The sequence below is a fragment of the Manis javanica genome, chromosome 5 (assembly GCF_040802235.1).
Source record: "Manis javanica isolate MJ-LG chromosome 5, MJ_LKY, whole genome shotgun sequence".
Classification (NCBI taxonomy): domain Eukaryota; kingdom Metazoa; phylum Chordata; class Mammalia; order Pholidota; family Manidae; genus Manis; species Manis javanica.
Window position 1 is genome coordinate 16634084 of NC_133160.1, and position 21736 is coordinate 16655819.

Below are 21736 nucleotides of genomic sequence, written 5' to 3' on the forward strand. Positions count from 1 at the left end.
CACCTATCTGTGTGTAGAGTGTAGGTCATCAGTGAGGCTGGGCTTAGGCCCTAGGGCCTCCATGGAGGGGATTCTTTGGTGGGGAGACTTGTTTTGTACGTTCTGATCATTTCTTAGAGGAAAGGAGACAAATAGAAATGTTTGAGTTCTGAGTGAAGACCCTGTCCTTGGAACCCACTGGGCTTTATGTGACTTTGAGAGGAAACAGGAATTACAATGACAGAGACCCACCTGTGAAGCTTGGACTAAGTCCCCACTCCAGTTTTTCTAAGAGCACCTGGAATGTTTGCTCTCTTGTAATCTCCAGGGCTTTCTGATTTAGGGTCTGGTGCCTAGGGGACCTTTACCTAATCTGCAAGGAAACAGTCACTGAATAATAATGCTTGATGAATACCTGCTCATTTACTTACCCAGTGTATTTTCAGTGCCTCCTTTGTGTTTTGCTCTGTGATTGCTTTCGTTGGGAACGGGATAGTGGGGGAGGGAAGGTGTCACAGAAATACCACCTGTGAGCCTATCATTGAGGAGCTTTCAGGAGTTAGAGAAATAGCTTTACAAGTGTTCAAAAAACAGACATAAAAAATGAAAGAACCTAGTATGACTGTATACAGAAGAGCTGAAAAGATTTTGAGGATTAAGAGTGTTCTGTTTCTGGTCTAGAAAGTCCCTTGAAAGAGGTGAGTATTGAGCCAGGTATTAAAGGAATTAAGAGATGAGAGAACGACTTAAGGCCAAATGACACAAAAAACATTTGAATGAATGTTCTTTGTGTGGGAGGCAGAGGAGGGACTTACAGTTTTAAGATGGTAAACTGAGCATACTTTTATTTTCCCTTCTTCACCAAACCTTAATGAAATGACAGGAAAAACAGGGGGGAATAAATTCTTCAAAGATGAGAGATGTTACACATTTTTGGACAAAGAGGGCCCATGGTTTCACACTGCTGGATAAATGCTGTGGAGGGAGTCCCAGCTCAGAGCACAAGCAGGAGCTGTGTTTCTAGCAGAGGAGGAAGTGCTTTCTTATCACATTGGACCTAGGAGCCCTGGAGAAGGGATGGGAGGCAGGCCAGAAATGGAGGTGGCTGATGAAAGGGCTGTCTGCCCAGTGGCTGCACGGTTTGTCCACTCCCGGCTGAAGTCACGCAGTTACTCTGAAGATACTGAGCAGTTTGCTCTGGAGGAGGGCCTAGGGCTCCAAGTGGAGACTGGCATCCACAAGAAGGGGGCCGAGGGGCACACTACCTTCTCTGCCTTTCCTTGCTCATAGGCTAAAAGGGGGTGAAGGGCAGCCACCCATTTGTGCAGAGTCCCAGGCAAGGCCTCCCATGTAGGGGTGAGCCTTGTAGGAGAACAACTGATTCAGCAGCAGGGAGCCTCACCAGCCGCCTGTATTATCAACCTCATTCCTTCTGAATAGGAACAGTTCACCCAAGATCATGAGGCCATAGAGGAAAACAAGCAGCAAAGAAGAGGAAAAAGAGGAATGAGCAGAACAACTGTCCTCAGAAGAAACAAATCAAGGAAAAGAACTTGGAAAGATTTTAACTAATTTCAAGTTAGCATCCTCGGATTCAAGTTGATATTTTGTTTGCAAAACAAGGATGAGTTATGAAAAAGGAGCAGTCAGAAAACAAAGAATGAAAATTTACAACATGGTTGCCTGAACTAAATAATTCAACAAGAATATTTAACAGAGGAAGGAGTAGGTAGGGGAGATATGTTAGATCAAATTCACGAACTTTCATAGCAGGATGTCAGTAGCTATTGCTTAATGTTGATAAATAAACAACTAGAGGCATGAACATATTAGGAGTTAGGAGGTATCAAAGCCATTCTCTCTGGAAGTGGGATTTGGTGCAAGTAGTGATGGCTTGTATGTTTCATTTGAAACGCTTCTAAATTATTTGAATTTTTACTTTGATTTGCTTTTATCACTTTTAATAAGATTATTCGTTAAAACTGCTTTTTTTTGTCTTATAAGAATATGTTAAGTTGCATTTTTTAACGACTAATATCACAAGCGTGTGTAATCTTTGTTTTGATGTTCCTAATGACACAGTAAAGGAGACTTGACAAAGGGAGATTTGATTCTCATTTTGTCTACATCTCACTATCTCTGCACCAAAATAATAAATTTTGTGTGTGTTTTTTTCTTTTAACCTGTGCCCAACTCAGTTCTCTGTATATATGCTGAACTAACATGAGCTTTAAGTAAAACTTGAAATTAAGTGTGCCAGTGAGCCCTTTGGGAGTGATATCCTTGTTTTCGGTATTATAGTTGTGGGAAGAGTATCAGAGCTTATGGCAAGGCCTGAACTGGAAGCTTCTCTCAAGAGTTGTTCCTAGAGGGAAATAGTGGTTCTAGGAAGTGTGCATGGCTGTGAAGGCAGGAGTTGGCACGTGAGCTGTTTGTCAGTCATTCTGAATTTGGGCTTTATGGCAGCTGGCAGCCGCTGATTCTTTCCTACTGACTTTGATGGACATTTTATAAGATTTGATTTTAAAGTGGGAAGATGAGTCATTTTGAAGTAATGCTGTTGTTTGGTGGATAAAACTTTTCAATCCCTGGACTCCATGGGGGCAGAGTAATAAAGAGCCATAGTAGTACAGTGTCAGGATACACACAGCTTTCTCCTCAAACCCAGATCCAGGGCTCAGGTTCTCACTAATTTAAAGCAAAGGAATCTTTAGGTTGAAAGCTTGAGATAAGGCTGGAAGATAAGTTTGAGAAAGTCTGTCTATCTACTGCTTTAATACTACATGTAATTTCCTATTTGGAAGGCCAAAAAATTACTTATTATCTGAATACAGATTGCAGAAAGTAAAGATGTGTAAAATCCTCTTGGTTGATGAAGCTGTGTAGACAGGATGAGAGTACTGGGGGTGAAGCCTACAAATGAATCAGCTGGGCAGGTTATACCTGAAAGTTTCTCTGCATGGATGGTTTAGTTTATATTTTGGCTGTAGTTTCTTGCATATCATAAATACATGGTAGATGCTTTCCTTAAAGTGGATGTGTGTTTTATTATAAAATCAAGTTTGATTTTATCACTAAAAATAGGTACTTTGAGCCTCAAAAATCTTGTCCACTATTTTTTTCTGCCTTGCAAGTTAGTTTGTTCTAACTCTGAAAGCTAGAGAGGATTATGAAAATAAAACGACTTTGATCCAGCCTCAAGTTCCGTTAAATGGTGAGAGCATTAGGCCTTTGTATTCCTTAAAACTCTCTTGGTTACAGGTGTCATAAATGAACCTGAATTAACTTTAAAAAAAGGGTGAGGGGTGTTCACTGGCTTCAGGAGGCGCAGTTGAGGATCCCACCAGAATCTCCAGCTCTTCCCTGCTCTGGGTGTCAGCTGCATCCTTCTACTGCTTTTCTCATCAAGGTTAAGTTTTGCCTGCCTGCAACCTGCAACTAAGGCTCACAGCTTAACTGCCTTATAACCTAGGAGGAGACAGTCATTTTCCTACCTGCTCCTGCCAAAACTTAAATTTCTTTAAAGGACTCGCAAGTTGGCTTGGCTGGGTCATGTCTCCATCCCTGGACCAATCACTGTGGTAAAAGGAATAGGTTGCCAAAGCACAGCCTGCTTCTGCCTACTCTTGGGGTTTGAGGGAACCAAAGTGGTTATCAGCCAAAACATGCTGAACAAACGGTATCCGGTCAGCCATGGAATAGGTATACGTCAAAGTAAACTGTGTGTGTGTGTGTATGAATATGTTTGAGAAAAACTTGAACATATCATGCCTTTTTATCCTTAAATACTCTGGTGTGTCTTTCCTAAGAAGCCATTTTCTTACATTTTCCTAATTACTTCTTTTGTTTACTTGCACCTAAAAAGCACTGTGTGGGAAGACCCCGGAAGAGCACGCAGACATCTTGCTCTCCCTAGGTCAGCGTTCCTTGGTGGCTCCGGACTGCACACGTCTTTTCTGCAGTGGTTACAAAATGACTTTCCAACTTCGCTTCCTGTACATTTACCATTTGGATTCCATAGGAAGCAAGAGTTTTCCCTTCTCCCTCATTTGTTCATCATTTATCTCCCTCCCTTACCTGTTACTGGATTCCTGTTTGCAGTGACTTAGGATTCACTGCTGTCCGCAGTGCTTTGGTGTGCCAGTGGTTCCGACTTTGAGCAGGAGCTCTCCAGGCCGACTCCTGTGTCTTTATGACCTGCTGCCTGCCTTCCTTGAGCAACCCCTTACTTTCTGACGTGGCACCGTGTTTCCGGCTCATCTTATATCCTCCCTGCCTTGGCCTTGGCATCAGCCGTTTTTAACTGAGGAACTCTGGTATTAGAAACTAAGATCTGAGTGCTAAGTGTGCATATTGCTCACGGGACATGTTCACTTTTCGCCTTCCTTAGTTGTCAGACTAGAGGGAAAAATACGTAAGCACGTATATATGCACACAGTATGTTCATAATACATACATGCACATTTATATGTGTTCATACAGATAATTAACTTTAGGAAATGTGAGTTCACCCTGATGCCTCCAATTTAGATGTATCCCACACCATCTTCCTTACCTTACAGTATTTCCTATTTACATCTCCCCTCTTCCTCAGTGCGAACCCCAGCCCCTAAAATCAACACTTTACTCATTTGCTGAACCCTATACCACATCTAAAATGGTTTCAGAATCGCTTCACCTGCATGCCTGCCAAAAAGAGTTAAGGATTTGTTTGCTATTCTCCCCACTTCTCCCAAAAGCTGAGAGTATGTAGTCAAACACTGCATTCATAAATCAATGAGATTTTTTTCCCCTCTCTTCAGTGTCGTTGTTTTTCATTTGACACACACTTTCAGTCATCTATTAAAGCTAGTTTTCATCTTCAGGTTTAATTTTTAATTTGTAGAACTTTAACATGCTTCCAAAAGTCAAATCTGTATTTACTCAGAGAAGTCACCCCCCACCTCCCGTACCCCTTCCACCCTATTTCACCTGTCCCTTGCGAAAATCAGTTTTTTGTTTTATCCTCCCTTTGTTTCTTCTTGTAATATACATGAGTATATGCATGTTTTCTTATTTTCTCTTTAGTCTTTCACAAAAAGTGATTATACTGTTTTGCACTTTGCTTACTCACTTAACGTTATATCTTAGAAATCATTCCCTATCAATTTGTGAAGTTCTTTCTTAATTGTTTTTACATCTGCATAGTACTCCCTTATATGTATCCTAATTTATTCAATTGCTTATGTTTTTGACATTTAGGTAGTTTTTATTATTTTGCAATTACCAAAGAATGCTGCAGTGAATACCTTCATGTATACATACTTTTCAAATTGTTGGAGGTGTGTATTTAGAGCATATTCCTATAAATGGAATTGCCGGGTCAAAGGGTATATGCATATATAGTTTTGTTACATGTTATTTGACCACTATTTTTGAAGAACCTGGAACTTCAAGCACAGACAAGCATTCATTTACCAAATCCATCTATAATTTGGAGGTTAAAATGTCTTTGTTTGAAAGAACTTACAAGATCTCAAGACTTATTCCAAAGAGGGGAAAAACACGTTTCATTTAGTCTTCCTAGAGGATGAATGCAGGTGATATTTTCTTGATGTCCTATTTGAAAATCCCATTTATAAGCTTATAAGGAATCTTTTCTTCCTGATATTTGTCTTTATCAGAAGAGCTCCAGGAAGAATTTTTAGAACTCAAAATTGATTCTGCTGCCAAAGGTAATGTCCAGAAAATCACTTTGAAGGTTTCCCAGGTAGAGTATCTTCTTATTTACCCCCAAATAAGTGAGCAGCTTTCATCAGTTGCTGTCCTATTTTGCCGACATACTTTTGAGAAGGAGTTTCTTCCACTACAGCTTCTGGCCAGGAAAACCTAGTTGGGCCTTAGGCTTGATGCTGGGAGATGTCGCCTCACTAATAGCTCCTCCTCACCTTCGTTATGCAGTGTGCTTCTGGAAACACAGAAGGCAGATGTATATACAAGTCTTGCACTCAAATTTCATATTTTGAGGAGGTTCTATTCCTTAATTGTGGCTTGAGCTTGGTCTAGTTTGAGTATGATGTTTCATAATAAAACACATATTTCATGCACGCATATATATGAATATTTAAAATGAGTAAAAATATAGACAAGTATTTTAATATAATAAAGTTATATTTAGTACATAGAGGAAGTTGATTTCCAATGTTAGGAGGAAGGATTTAAAATTTTACAGAAATGAAGCACTGAGCATGTGATTATTGTGGTAACTTGGTATTTTAATTAGGTATCTTTAAATTTGTTCCTAAAAAATTAAGCACAAACATTCTTTAGTGAAGAGATACATTTAAAAAGCCACTAACAGCTATGGGTTTATGAGTTTTGCCTTTATTTGGGTCATTGGAATGTTTTATTGCTGATTTTCTTGGTCATCATTTTGAGATTCACATAACATTAAAGGAGATTTGAAATTTTTATATTTATCAAAAGGGAGGTGGAGGTTTTAAAAAAGGTCAGGAAACATGATACGGTGTAAAAAAAGGAACAGGCTATGAGTCACATGATCTGAACGGGGGCCTCTGCTCTACTGCTGACTTTGGGGCCTTCGCTGCTTTTAAACCTGTTTCTTCTGAAATACGAGGCTCATCTGGCATGGTCCCTCATAGAATTGTGGTTGTTAACAATAAAATGAGATACAGAACAGAGAAGTAATTTGTAGAATTTGCTATATGGTTTTTTAGTGAGAAGCCACATAACACGAGATAAATATTCCTGTGAAAATTTATCATCTTTTTAAACTGTTACATTTAAGTCTCCTGTCTTGCACTGCTAAGGAGTGTAAGGACTTTTGCTTTTTTTCGTTGCTTAAGAGTACAAGTCTCTTCATGTAAATGGTTTCAAATGTGCTATGATGGGGTTAGTCTAGGTAAAAAAAAAGTTGCAAAAGTAATACGTTCTTTTTCTTATACAAAGATGACAGAGTACAAGTCAAGTTCTAGTTAAAATGTATAATCCTTCAAAATGGCAAGACCCCTTGACTTTTATTTCCTCAGGTTGGACCAAAATAATTTTCATAAAGAACTTTTCTGATAGGTAGGCAAGTCAGTCGTCAGCCTGAGAGGTCGAGGGTGGGCTAAGTGTGTGCTGACCCGATTGGGTGTCGTTAGGGTGAAGGTCATTCAAGAGTTGACTCAGCAGTCCCCGCCCGGTAGTGTTCCTACCCCCAGTTCATTGTGCTGGCGCTCTGTGTGAGCATGGCCGCTGGCTCCCTCTCTCCTCTGTCCCATATCTTTCATAACCCACCTGATGGAAAATACCAGTAACTGTGGCTCATACCTCATCTTCCACATTCTATGATTTGCCAAGACTTACTGGTTCTAAATCTGCTCCATCTTTCAAATCATCTTCACCTTTGAATTTTTACTGGTTATATCTAGCCTAGGTCTTTGTTCCCTCTTTCCTGGACTTATTATCATGACCCTTTTCTCATAAAGTGAAGTCTAAACTCTCTAGTTTCCTGTACCTCTGATTTCTTCCCCCGCTCCATCACTGAGTGTCTCTGTTCACTTGCCCTGTCACTGAGGCACGCAGACTTTTACTAAATGTGCCCTTAACACTCTTCTGTTCCCCAAGAGTGCCATGGTGGGTAAGAGCGTGGCTGGGTTCAGATCCTTTCTCCACCATTTGCTAGCCGTGTTACCCTGGAGATCTAACTGAACCTCACTGTGCCTCTTGGTAAAATGAGGATAACAATACTACCTACCTTACAGGGCTGTTGTGAAGAGTAAAGGACTAAAGGATAATCCATGTAAAGACCTTAGAGAACTGTGCCTGCGTGTGTAAGTGTTACATAAGTATTAACTGTAGTTACTGTTACTCCTATCTTTTTTCAAAATTCCATGTATACTCAAATGTGTTTTCCCAAATCTCCCCAACAAGTAATCTCATCCATTCACTGATGCATTCATCCAGCTATTCAATAAATATTTATTGAATATTTACTGTGTATAAGGCATAAGACTACTCAGTATGAGGATACAAAACTTAAGTGCATACTGTCCCTCTAGGAACTTAGAGTTTGGTGGGAGAGATCAGAGAAGTATAAATTATTCAGCAGATGTTTGTTGAGCAACTGCAGGGGATCTGGGCACTATATGGTTCTGAGCCTGGTGTCATACTGATTAACTTTGGTGAAAGACCAGAGTGTGAGTAGCTGAAGCAAAGCACACTTGAGATGCTTTGAGAACGCAAGAAATTTTATCAGCGAGGAGGGTCAGGAGTGGCTTTTTAGAGGAGATGTTTCCATCTTAGCAGGGCCTTACAGGATGGATGGACTTTGCCCATCTGTACCTCTCAGGAAGCATTCATCTACTGCCCTGGGCTGTGGCTCTGGGTGGTCTGTAAGATTTTCACAATTGTAACCTCCTCAATGGCAAGGGACACTGTTGTCTTCATTTTTGGGTTCCTACTGCTCACTCTGAGTTTTACGCATAAGCCTTCTTAATAGAGGATGATGACAGATTAAGGAGATGTCTTTCCCATGTAATTTAAAGGGAGATTGAAATGTGATGATTCACAGTATCTGCGGAGCAGTTAAACTTCCTAGAGAAGACGTTTACATAAACTGAAGGTAAGGTTTTTGGAGATGTTCATATTATTTTATCATATTAATAATAGTCATGATAGGGGTACAAAAAGTGAATTCTACGTTATTCCATGAAGACATTTCTTCCCATTTTCTGTGTATTTCTGGGAAGAAAGTCTTGTAGATTCTCCATTAAAGCCTACCCTGGTCCAAGAATTCTAGGACATGATATCATCACTTTGGTCATATGAGACATCTTAGTTTTAAAAACTGCCCAACCATTTTAATTCTGAATTTCTCCTTGTAGCAAGGAGCAAGGACCAACCCCAGTGGAGAAAAAGAAGAAAGGAAAGAGGAAAAGTGAAGCCACAGTGGAGAGTTCAGAGCTGGATCAGGGCGGGCTGAACCCTTCCCTGCGGAGCCCTGAGGAATCCACTGAGTCTGCAGACAGCCAGGTAGGGCTGTGACCGGGAGCCTCCATGGAGGCCGCGGCTGCTGGGCAGGAGCTTGCTGACTCTCCCTGTCTCTAGCCTGCAGCCCTCACACACAGACCTGAGCCGGCCTTTTGCTGTTGTGGTGGGCAAGCCCCAAAAGACCATAGGCTTTTCCCTAGCATCCTGGTCCTTATGAATAATCTCCCAGTTTGTTAGTGGCATTTGTTTCCTTCTTGGAAAGTAGTACGATGTTAGGCTGCAGAGAGAGTGCATGTAGCAAATGAAGTTAGGAACCAAGCTAGGAAGGCTCGTGGGGTGCCTGTGCTTTGCTGTGTAGGTAGTACCTGTGGGGCTCAGAGTGCTGGGTCATTTTCATACTCCCAGATGCTGGAAAAGTCAGATATGCATTTATTCTGCCAAAACAGTAAGGAAAGTTTGGCAAACAGTTGCCCACCTAAATGGGATTTTTAAAAATATGTCAAAGTGTGCCGGTGACATTGACAGCAGTTTCCTCCGTGAGTTGAGGCAACCTCTATTGGACATAAGTTCTAATACTTAAAGTGTGTTTCCTGTGATATCCGCAGCAGTTTGTCTAGACTGTGCTGCTGCAGGAATAAGACTGACTCGACTCTACCTCCAGGTGTCATCTGGACCCCCGTAGATTTGTAGATGATGGTCACTGTAGGAAGGTGACAGTTCCTAATGTTAGGGTGCTAATAGGCAGTAGTGTCTGGAGTACCAGAGTAGAGATTGACACCCCTCTCCCCACCCCACGGCCGATAAAGCTGGCCTAATGGCTATTAGGTGTCTGGTTGGCAGAGGCGCAAGCATATCAGGTTGATGGAAGTCGGCAGGGGGTTGAGTGTTTCTAGGATGACGATCTATATATACATAGGGATTTTTATGTGGAATCCCTTATGTAAAATTATATGTCACAGAGGTGACCTAGTGAAGAAATGGGAACACAGAGAGAGGCCCAGGGGGTATCTTTCAGAAAATAAGAGAGGTGGGGCTTTGGCTTTTGTTTTTGTTTTTTAATGTTTGAGTATTGGAGAGTGAGCTATTTGGTGAATGGTTCCCAGAAGTGTTCCTACTGCTTGGACAGGAAATGTACCTAGGGATGAACCATGTATTTTTCTGTTTGAAGAAAGCCACTGGGCTGCTGTGTTGCAGAATGTGTCTCTCTAAAAGGTCACATCTACTTAATTATAGAAGAGTCCTCAGATGGTGACTCACGAATCTTGTTTTGTCACAATGAAGATGTCTCCTTGCATTTCCAGGTAGTGTTATTCTCTAAGTTCTAATAAGATTGGTATTATGTAGTTTTTTAGGACCACAGGGAAGTATGGTGAATTTGAACAACAATAAGCCAACTATTATGTTACTGTTATAAAATCAGAGTGTACAGCTGTGCTGGAAGGGGTATCAGAGAGGATGGAATAGAAACTGCAGAAGTAGGAGGGCAAAGTCACTGCCACTGGTGAATCAAACACCCCTCTGGGTTCTGACCCTGTGCCTCCTCCTCAGTGGATCGTGGTAGAGTGGGTCCCTGCCCTTGGCTAGATCCCATCTGAGTGAATTTAGTTCTTAAGAGAGTTGTGTTTGAGGAAGGTTCCTTTTGTAAAGTGAGAAGGGTCTCCGTTGCATGTTCGTGAGTGTTGAGGCGGGGTGTTCTTGTACAAGCTGTTGCCTTTGACTCACAGAGCATCTCTGACGGGTGTCTGCCCTGCAGAAACGACGCTCAGGACGACAAGTGAAACGCAGGAAATACAACGAGGACCTGGACTTCAAAGTGGTGGATGACGATGGGGAAACAATCGCTGTTCTTGGAGCCGGCCGGACATCTGCCCTCTCGGCCTCTACCCTGGCTTGGCAGGCAGAGGTACAGCCTTGGGATTGGGGTGCTGGCCTCGGCTGCACAGTCATTTGGGCCTACTTGACAGGGTTGTTCTGTGATTCTTTGCTAAACCTAAGTTAGATCTTTCTATGGCTGCTTCTAACCCTCAGGTGGGTTCCTATTGTACTTAGAATAAAGCCCAGAGCCCCTCACTGTGCCTAGCGGGACCCTCTACTCTCCCTAATTCACCACATTCATTTTTCAGATAGATGACTTTCCCCGTTGCCCTCACCACTCTAGCCAAAAGACAGGCTCTCTCTCAATGCCTTGAATTAGCAGTTCTTTCCCACTGAAGGTCTTCACCTGCAGTGTCCCTTTTGCCTGGAATGTTCACCACCATGTGCTTGACACAGCTGGTCACCATGTCACTGCCCAGAGATACCTTCCTGTTTCCTTTTGAGCAGATCCCCGTCACTCATCCTAATGATTCTCTGTTTCACTCCTGTTTGCTTCCTTCATAGCCCTTCCTGCCACTTGTAATTGTGACCTGCTTTCTGTTTCATTTTATACCTTTGTCCTTCCCAGTGGAATGTAAAAGTGTGATACATAGCATGTAGTTGTTCACTGAATGAAAACACACGAACTAGTAGTTCAGTAGTCTGGAACCTGAACTCAGCAGAGGTGTAAAGAGCATCCATTGCAAGGCCAGGTCCTAGGACACGAGGATGAGTACGAAGGCACGGTTGCTGCCTGTAAGGAGTTTTACTAGGAGGAAGGGCTGTGGCTATACTAATACTGTGGTAAGTGCAGCCTTAGAAATCTGTGCTGGATGCCGTAGCTCCACGGAAGGAGGAGCGGGGTCTTTAGGGGGCGTTTCCAACGTGAACTAAGCCCTGTAGCCAGAACGGTCCTGCAGGTTGTATGACAAATAGAGGAGCTGGGCTGGATGCTGGGTCTGAGCTAAGGAGGGGTGGGGATGAGCCTTGCGTGGTAGGAAGAGGCACGCACACAGGGCCTTGGCTATCAGCTAAGGTATTTGGCCTTTGTACGGTAGATGGAAGGAGGGGCGGGGTGCATTGACAGATTCAAGCAGAGAAGCAGGGTGGCCATATTTGCGTTTTAGGAATTTCATTGGCAGCACTATCAGGGAGGAAGAGGAGAGCGTTAGGACCCGATACCCCGTGCTAGAAAGGAAGGGGGTAAATGTTGAAAAGGAGGCGGTCCGTGCCGAGGAGCTCACAGGGAGGAAATCACGGCAAAAGCAGCAGCAGTCCATGCATGTGGGCGGGCGTCTCGGCAGCAGCCGTTCTGGACGCCAGCCGCCGTCGCTGACTCGGCAGAATTCACGCTCTGCATGTGCAGCTGCAGCACAAATGCCTGTCCTTCCTCCGGGACGCCAGTGTGGCTCTGCAAAGCTGGTGGCTCTCCGTTTGTTCACACCGCCTTGCCTCCAGCTTCTATCATTTCACATAGTTTCACATATCCCCTGTGTGTGTGCATGGAAAGTAGCTGGGGGCAGGGGTCATTGTCCCTGTTTTAATAGTAAGAAACAGGCACAGAACAACCCAGGTCATGGGGTGACATAGCAGCAGCTGGTCAGTGACTTAGCACGTCCAAGTTGCCTTCGTGTTCTTTCTGCCAAGGGTTGTCTAGCTAATGAATATGACACTTAATAGGAATAATGATTTGATGTACTGTCATTGTAGTACTTTTCGGGCAAATAGTTAAGAATAGCCCTTGCAAGACTGCTCTGAGGTGGTAGGATCATATTGCTCTATAATGGGTTTTCCTTCCTGGGAGATTTTATGGCTGGTTTGGTAGTTAAAACACCATAACGGATTTTATTTTCTCCTAGTAGCCATTTAGCCTAACTAGCTCAGTAACCGTATTTCAGGTGTTGGTATGACTTCCTGGAACCTGAAGGGCAGCATTAGCTGATCCAACAGAAATAATAATTAAGGAAATTTTATGTATCTTACCCAGACTCTTTTTATCCTCTTAAAGAGTATAGCAAAGAGAGAGTTTTTATATGGTAAAACTTAATACAGAATCTGAATTTGTGTTAATTTGCCTCAAAAATTGTTAACAAAATTTGAGCAGGAAAGAGGCTTAATATGTGTTTTTGGCATTGCTGTTCAGAGAGGCAACCGTGTGGGTCTGGCCTCTGTGCCACAGGTCTGGCGCAGCATGCAGGCCAGGTTAGACAGCTTGCGAGGGGTCGAGCAGGTTCAGAGTTAGTGCTCCACGGAGCCCCAGCTGCTGCAGAACCAGATCAACTCCACTTGCATTGTTTTACATATGGGCTGCCTCATGAGGTTTGAACAAAGATTTCTCAGGGTAACACAAAGCTTGAAAGTCAAGGATCTCATCTAGGATTCCAGGCAATCCTTAAAGTGTCCAGTGGCACAGAAAATCGGCTGAAGAGCATGAGGCTCTTCTTTGTCTTTCTCCTGAGGCCTTTTGGGTGGGTATGTACCTGCTTGCTGGCTTTAGTTTGGTGAGTAGAGAAGGGTGTGGAGTGAGAAGCAAAAGGCCCCGCTGCCACCTCTCTGCATTTCTGCATGGGGTCTTTGCAGCATGCTCAGCCCGATTCTGTGGCTCTTGGCCCCTGTCCCAGCCCCAGATTGCAACCTCAGCATCGGTTACCTAGTGGTGAGTTGCTAAAAACATCTTTGCACATGGTTCACTCTATCTCAAGACTTGCATGTTAGCCCAGCCTTGCTTTGGATTCGGGAGAACCAGTCCCTGACTGGGATAAGGGACTCAGAGGCTGAAAATAAGTTTCCATCCTGACCACAACTCTGCTGTCTTACTATTTGTCAAACTGAAGTCAGTGTCTGGAACACTTTTAAAGTTGTGGCATCTTTACAATGTATAGATTTTTACAGGGCTGTCTCAGTTTTTGCTTTCTGCACTTTGTGTGGTTTGTATGATACTACCTTTTAGAAAGAAGGACTTTGATTTGAATGAGGCTTCAACTTAACAGTGCCCACTTGTGCCTTGGTCTGTGTCTTTGCAGACTGTCCCCTCTGCTTTGTCAGGCCTCTTCCTATGCTGTCAGTTGTTATCTCCCAGGAAGCTTTCCCTGCTCCCTTTGAGCTACAGATACGTGCCCCCTCTCCTCTGTGCACTCCCCCCTCCCATGCCCTCTAAAATGCTTGTTTTGTGTTTCTTTCTTCTAGGCCGTGAGCCACTTTAGGGTAGAGTTTGTGCCTTTTCTTTGTGTATCTCTTTGCATTTAAGAGTTTCAATAAAGTAAAACTTACACTAATTTCCAGGAACTGTTCAGATGAAGACTGACATATGCACTTTACATCCTCTGTTTCGTGGTGTTATAACAGTTGTATTTATTCCAAAATCAAGAGTCAGCTGACTGGAACCTTCGCTACACTTGTTCAGAGCCTATGACTGTTCAGATTTGTCAGTGCCCCTGCTATGTACCCTTCTGAATATCACTCATGATTGCTCCTTCAGTCAGACTGTAAACTTTTGTAAAGCAAACGTCACTTTTTAATGTACCTTCATTTTCATTTTCACGTAACATGTGTAGTACTTTGTTAGATAGTAGCTTGCACTCAGTAGATCATAAATGCATTAATATATAGATAGTAAATATGCTTAATACCCATTAAGTACACAGGTATGGTTTTTAAGTCCTGGATTAGAGAGACAGGAATGAGATACTATCTTTTTTCAGGCTCTTGTTTTCTCCATTTCTTTGTATGGTTATATTTTTCTCACTGGTGTTCATCTTCCTTCCACTCAAAGCAGGCACTTAAATGGGCAGACAGACCACTTGGCCAAAGTTCCTTGCTGCTGTTTGCATCCCTCTAGCTCTGTACCAGCTTGTGTGATGAGAACTTAGGTTCCTGTCCACTTGGCCTGAGTGTATGGTTTTGATTCTTCCCATTTCTATGCTGGTTGCAACCACCACCTCACACCCTGTATCTGTCTTCAGATTGTCTCCGTTATGTTCCTCTTGGTTTCTGCCGAGGCCAGTGCTCACATTATTGCAGTATGTGCCTTATTAGCTGCCTCCTGCAAGTCTCTGTCCTTCCTAATGCATTACCAGACTGATTTTTCCACAGTCCTGGGGAAATTTCTGATATTTCTCGGTGTCCTGCTCAAGGATCTAAGATGGTTACTTCTTAACTCCTATAGAAGATCAAAACTCCTGCCTGATTTTTCAAAAAGTGTAGCCACACACTACCAGTTTACCCGTACTTATTCCCACTCCTCATTCTGTATACTGCTTCTGCTTTTCTAACGAGGGTTATTTTTGACCCCACATATGTCCTGTTTCCCAAGACACATTGTTTCACCCTTTGGGTACATTTTGGCTTCCTTCCTGTGTGTCATCCTCTTATGAGCCACCATCTTTAGGGCCCAAATAAAACCTTACCTGTTCTGTCAAAGCCAAGCTATTCTTGCTTTCTGTGCACTTGTTGGACTTATGGCTACTGTCACACCAATTAGAATTTACCTTGCGACATTTTTAAGAAAAATATGTTTTAATTTTCTTGAATGATTGTAAACCTCTGAAACTAGGCATCTGTTCAGTACTACTTTCTGTACCCTCCATGGTACTTGGTATAAATACTTCATGATTTAAAAAGTGATTTGTTTCTTGCTAGAGTCTCTCCTTATGGCTGGCTAAATAAACGTAAATCAAGTGGTTGGTTGAGGTTGGCTTTGGTTGATAAATTTTTAAGTTTTCCCTAAGAAAAAATTTTGAATTCTATGAGTCTCTGACATGAAAGTGAATGAATTTAAATGGTCTTTGAAGGATAATTTGAGAAAATTCCAGGCAGTTGAGAACAGATGGTTGTTATGGAAGTGTGTTTGGCAAGCAGATTTAGTTTATATCTGTGTGTATCTGTATACACTGAGTGTTTATACACACACGATCATGCTTATACACACTATCTGTTTAGAAAAAAATCCTGATTTTCCAGTTTTCTTCCTACTTTTGATGTGTATTTTGGAAAATGCTACTCTCTTTTCCTTTTATTAGGATAGAGTAAAAAGCTGCTTAGCATTTTGATGATAGCCATTAATTCTTTTAACACTAGTGTTCTTCTCCCATTCTTTAACCGATGCCAAAAGTAAATTGAAATTTTATTTCAAATTCCTTTTATTTTTACTTGAAAGTTCTCTATAATGAAGAGTGTTTTAAGCCTTCCATCCTTTTAATTCTCAAAGTCAAGTCCTGTGCTTTCTTCATCCTTGTGTTATTGTTTCCTCGGATTTGGTTGGTCCTAGTTAAAAATTTTAAATAACCAAAATTGTAATCATCAGAAACCATCTTTTTCTATTCTTCATGATAGGTGAGAATAAATATATTTGAGGCAATCTGATAGCTTGAGGAAGAGACAGTTGTTCCTTTTATCATGTGTATACACATATGAATGCTTACTTGCTAGTCTGGGTTACACAGACATGAGAGTAGGTAGGAAAGGTGATCAGCAGTTATGAAAGTTTAATGCTGGCCAACAGGTATCTAACTCAGATGTCATCTCATTTTCAAAGCCTCTCCAAATTTGCCCAAGCACCCTGGCTTTTGTGCTCCTGTAACACTTGCTCTATACTGCTATCATGTGTTGTATTGCAAAATCTCTTAATATTACTTACTCAGAAGTATTTACTGAGCACTACTACATGTCAGTGACTGTTCTCAGTGCTGGAGGTAACATCAAGGAACAAAAGAGATAAAAATCCCTGTGCTCGTGGAGGAAGCCTACAGCAAATGCAGCAGTGATCCCTCCCTCCAGACATTTGCCAGATTTTGAACCTATGTGGGATGGGAGGCCAAAGGATTAAGCTCAAAACTTACAAAAGGTAGAAATTAGTAGGGAGAGCCTGGTAATAAACATGAAAATAAGACAATCGTGTAGTATGTCAGTGGTGGTAAGTGCTATCAGGGGAAGAATCCAGAGTGACGTGGAATTCAGGAATGAGGGTTACTATTTTAAATAGGTCAGTGTTGGCCTCACAAAGGTAACATTGAGCAAAAAACTGGTAAAGGGGTGAGGCAGTCATGTGACGGAGAAGAGCATTTCAAGCAGAGGGCATAGCCTGTGTGAAATCCCTGAGGTAGGAACGTGCTTGGTATGTGTGAGGAGCAAACACGGACACCTGAGAGGTAAGAGAGGAGATGGCAGGTGCAGGATGGATCCAACAGGGTCTCGAAGGCCTTTTACTGAGTTAAAAAGGAGAGCACTTTAAAGCAGGTTAAGGAAAAGAATGACGTAATAAGAAGAGTCATTCTGAATGTTGTGTTGAGTGAGAATAGCCTAGTGGGGCAGGAGTGAAAGCAGAGAGACTACTTAGGAGGCAATTGAAGATAATCTGGGTGAGAAATGAAGGTAGTTTAGAGCAGGGTAGAACAGTGGAGGTGGTAAATGGCTAGATTCTGGACATACTTCGAAGGCAGAGCCAACATGATTTCTTGGCTAATCAGATATGGTGTGTGGAGAGAAAAGGGAGGAGTCAAGGATTACACTCAGATTTCTGGTTTAAGCACTTAAAGGGTAATGTTGCCTTTAACTTAGATGGGGGGAAATAGGTAGAAAGGGTAGGGGTAGAAGGTTGGCTAGGAGACTAGGACTTTAGTTTGTGTACATTTTTAAGTGTGAAATATCTGAGATATTCAAGTGGAAATGGCAAATAACAGTTAGGTACATGAGTGTGTAATCAGGGGAGAGGTTTCTGAGTTGGATATATCACTTTGGCAGGCATCAGAGCATAGACAGAATTTAAAACCATGAGACTTGACAAGATCACCAAGAGAATGAGTATAGCTAGAAAGGAGAAGAAAACCCAAAAAGCAGGTTCTAGGGGACTCTGGAAGTAAGAGTTAATGTTGGGATTTTTCTCTTCCAGATACGCTATAGTAGGTCATTGCAGGCAACACTCACTGTAAGAAAGAAAGAAGCATAAACTGCAAAGAACATTTTTTAAAGATGTAAGATAGCAAAAAGAATTAGATGAACTAAAATGCCATACAGTACAGAGCTGTTTCTTCTCTGGAAACGTCCTGCAAATCTGAGTATGGGTTCAAGATCAAGCGTGTCCCAAACAGAGACTATTGTGGGTTGAAACAGAAACCATCTGACCTTGCTGGTGGTTGATTATATGGGCTGGTGAAATGATTGGAAACCAAAAGAATCCCCAAAGCCAAGGGGCTTTCCCCAGGAGACTTTGCTGAATGCTGGGGTAGCTCAAGAAGTTCATGGCTTAGCCAGAAGGCTCACTGACATCTCTTAGTGTCCTGGTACTTCGGAGATAAAATATCCACAAAGGGATGGGCCTGTTGCAAGAAAACTGACTCTCTCTTAAGAGAGATTTTTAACCTGCTTGGGATTAGAGATTTTTGGGCTCAGGAGTAAAAAGACCTGCCAGACTCTCAGGCATGACCTTGGAATACATGCTTGAGGAGCAGGGTAAAACAAGAGGTGGACTGAGTCTTAACAGTAATCTAGTCTGGACCCATTCAGTCCCTGATTGGACCAAAGATGCCACTCCCTTTCCCCATTTGTCTAAGAGAAAATGGGAAACACTTGTGGTGGAAAATGCTGTTCGAAGCTGCTATGATTCTTTTATCCACAACATCCTCCATACAGTAAAAAAAACCTACAAGACATTTGAAGAGGCTAGAAAATGTCACTAAAAACCAAGAGAATAAATATACAGATGGAACATACAATAGAGTCAGGCCCTGGATGATCCAGATATTGTAGTTAGCAGAAAAGAACTGTAGAATAATTGTGATTAATATGTTAAAGTAGAGGAAAAGATGGGCAAAGTAAGTTTCAAAGTGAAGAATTCTAACAGAGATTTGAATCTATAAAGAGAATCAAATTAATATTCTAGAACTGAAAAATTTCTATTTATAAAATTTAGAATACAGTGGATGAGCTTAAAAGCAGCATAGATACAGCAGAAGATAAGATTAGTGACTATGAGGACAGATCAATAGAATATTTTAAAACTGAAGCCAAGAGAGAAAAAAGAATGGCAAGAACCCCTGAAACCTGAAAGCATGAGACCATTGAGACACAGTGAGAAGGTCTGATTAGATCTGATTAAAGTCCTAGATAGACATGGAGGAGAGTTGGGAGCAGAGGACTATTTGCAGATAAAATTGATGGCCGAATCTTACTACACTGATGGACAGTGACTGCAATGGGGTATGGGTGGGGACTTGATAATATGGGTACATGTATTAACTACATTGTTTTTTCATGTGAAACCTTCATAAGAGTATATAACAATAATACCTTTATTTAAAAAAACATTAAAAAAATTGATGGCCGAGAATTTCCATAAACTGATGGAAGATACCATCCAGTAGATTGAACATCAGGTAACCCCCATGCAGGAAAAATAAAAAAAATAATTCATACCTAGCACATGTATTAAACTATAGGGAGCCAAAGACTGAGAGAACACCTTAAAAGCCACTAGATAAAAATCAACAGCTAATATTATATTAAATAGTACAATATTGAATGCTTTCTCCTTGAATTTGGGGGTAAAAATAAGATGCCACTATTTTCATTTATATTCAGAAATACAATAGAGGTCCCAGCTGCTGCAATAAGAGGAGAAAGAAAGTTTAAAGATTGGAAAGGAAGAAGTAAGGGTACAATTTGCAGATGACTGTGTATGTAGGAAATTCAACAAAATCAACAAACCATTAGAATTAATAAATGTAGGTTTCAGCTAAATTGTTGGATAAAGACAGTATACACCCCACCCCACCCCCCAAAAAAGCTCCACCAAAAACCTATTAACTAGCGGCATGAAATCAGGAAAGGAAAATTGTAAAAGGCCATTATTTATCATAGCATCAAAGTATTAGATACCCTGGAATAACTCTCAAGAGATAAATGAATGCTTTGTATGAAAAACATTGATGAAAGACATTCAAAAAGACCTAAATAAATGGAGCAACAATATGACATACATATATATCATATTGTTAAGATGTCTATAATTCAGTCCCACTCAAAATCTAAGCAGATAATTTTTTTGGTGGAAAATGATAATGGAAATGCAAAAGACTGTAATAACCCAGGCAATCTTGAAAAAGAAGTACTAAGTTGGAAGGTTTACTATAATTCATACTTTGTTATCAAGCTATAGTAATGAAGACACAGTAGTGTTGTCATAAAAACAAATAGACTGGAGCTACAGTGCCCAGTATGGCTGCTCCTCACCATGTGGCTATTAAGCACTAAAATAGGGCTGGTCTGAATTACAATGTGCTGTAAGTGCAGAGTACACGGTGGATTTTAAAGATTTAGTATGGAGAAAAAGGATATAAAATACTTCCTTAATTGATTACATAGTAAAGCAATAATATTTTGGATATATTGGTTTAAATAAACTATGATTAAATCAATTTCATATGTTTATTTTACTTTTTTAATGTGGCTGCAAGGAAATTTGCAGTTTTGTGGCCTAATGAGTGACTGTGGTGGCAGTAATGACCCCTCAAACAGGACACAGAAATCCATAAGACAAAAGATTGATGAGGTGGGCTATTGGAACTTGGGTTCACGGAAAGTTACATTTACAGATTGAAAAGGCAAACCATAGATTGGTAGGAAATGTTTGTAATCTACATATCTGACAGATGGCTTTTATTTAGAACTATATAAAGAACGCTTAAAAATGAAAAACAGAAGAGGGACAATTTTTAAAATAGGCAAATGACTTGAATAGGAGCTTTCACAAAGAGGATACCCACATGTCCAGTAAGCATATGGAAAGGTGCTTAGCATCCTCAGTTTATGCTACACCTCCACCAGAATGGCTAAAATTTTAAAGACTGGCAATATCAAGACAGCTAGGAATCCCATACATTGTGGGTAGGTGTAAAAATTGATATAGTCACTTTGGAAAAAATGTTGAAAATGCCCATTAAAACTAAACTTAACCTACCTCATAATATAGCAATTTTGCTCCTATGTATGTATCCAAGATAAATGAGTGTATTTATACACTAAAAGACATATGATTTATATTAACTTTCCTCAGTAGAATGGATAAATTTTATATAGTATTTATGCAACAAAATACTACACAGTAATACAGAAGAATGAACCACATACTGTATGATTTCATTTACATGAAATTTAATAATAGACAAAACTGTAATTGATGGTGGTAAAGTCTGATTGGTGGTTACTTGTGACCCAGTGGGACACAGGGGTCTTCCAGAATGTCGGAAATGTTGTATAACTTGATCTGGGCAGTAGTTAATACAAGTGTATATGCACATATGTGAAAATTCATCAGGTGTACACTTGAGATCTCTGCACATTATATATTCATGCCTCAGTAACTTTTAAAACATTATGTTAGTATGTTCAGTAGACCCTTGGTGATGAAGACTGTAAATATAAATATAAAAGGCACTCAGTAAATAATGTGGAAGAAATGTAGGAAGGAAATGAAGTAGGAAGTTGGTTCATTAATCTAGTTTCCTTAACCTGCACCCGTTCCTTGCTCACTGCTGACTTGCTATTGTCAGAATCTTTTGGCTGCAAGGCTGGCGTAGTGATCTTCATTCCTCAGAGGAAGTCCCCCTAGCTTTGGCCCTCTGCTGTTAGCCGTCTGACAGGTTCAGATAGGTCTGAGTGTGTGGAGAAGGGAGAGACTTTTTAATCAGGTGACATAGATTAAGAATAATAACTGTCTCCAGTCTGTGGCCCCAGTGCGTTTGGTGTTTTATTTCCTCATGTATTTCCTTCTCTCTCTCTTTTCCTCTTCCTTATTATTTAGCATTCAACAAATACTTAGAGTTGACCCATGAGCAACACGGGTTTGAACTGTGTGAGTCCACTAACATGCGGATTTTTCCAATAAATATATTGGAAAAGTTTTTGGAGATTGACAACAATTTGAAAAAAACGTTTT

At 41.1% G+C, this 21736-nt stretch overlaps 1 protein-coding gene across 4 annotated transcripts in view; it reads left to right on the forward strand.

Moving 5' to 3' along the window:
- CHD6 (chromodomain helicase DNA binding protein 6) overlaps positions 1-21736 on the forward strand; it is a 202719-nt gene that overhangs the window by 78801 nt on the left and 102182 nt on the right. For all 4 annotated transcript variants that reach the window (XM_073236592.1, XM_073236595.1, XM_073236594.1 and 1 more), the window contains exons 4-5: positions 8847-8994; positions 10706-10855. In XM_073236592.1, the coding sequence (XP_073092693.1) occupies positions 8847-8994; positions 10706-10855 (298 nt within the window). The remainder of the gene's footprint in view (positions 1-8846; positions 8995-10705; positions 10856-21736) is intronic.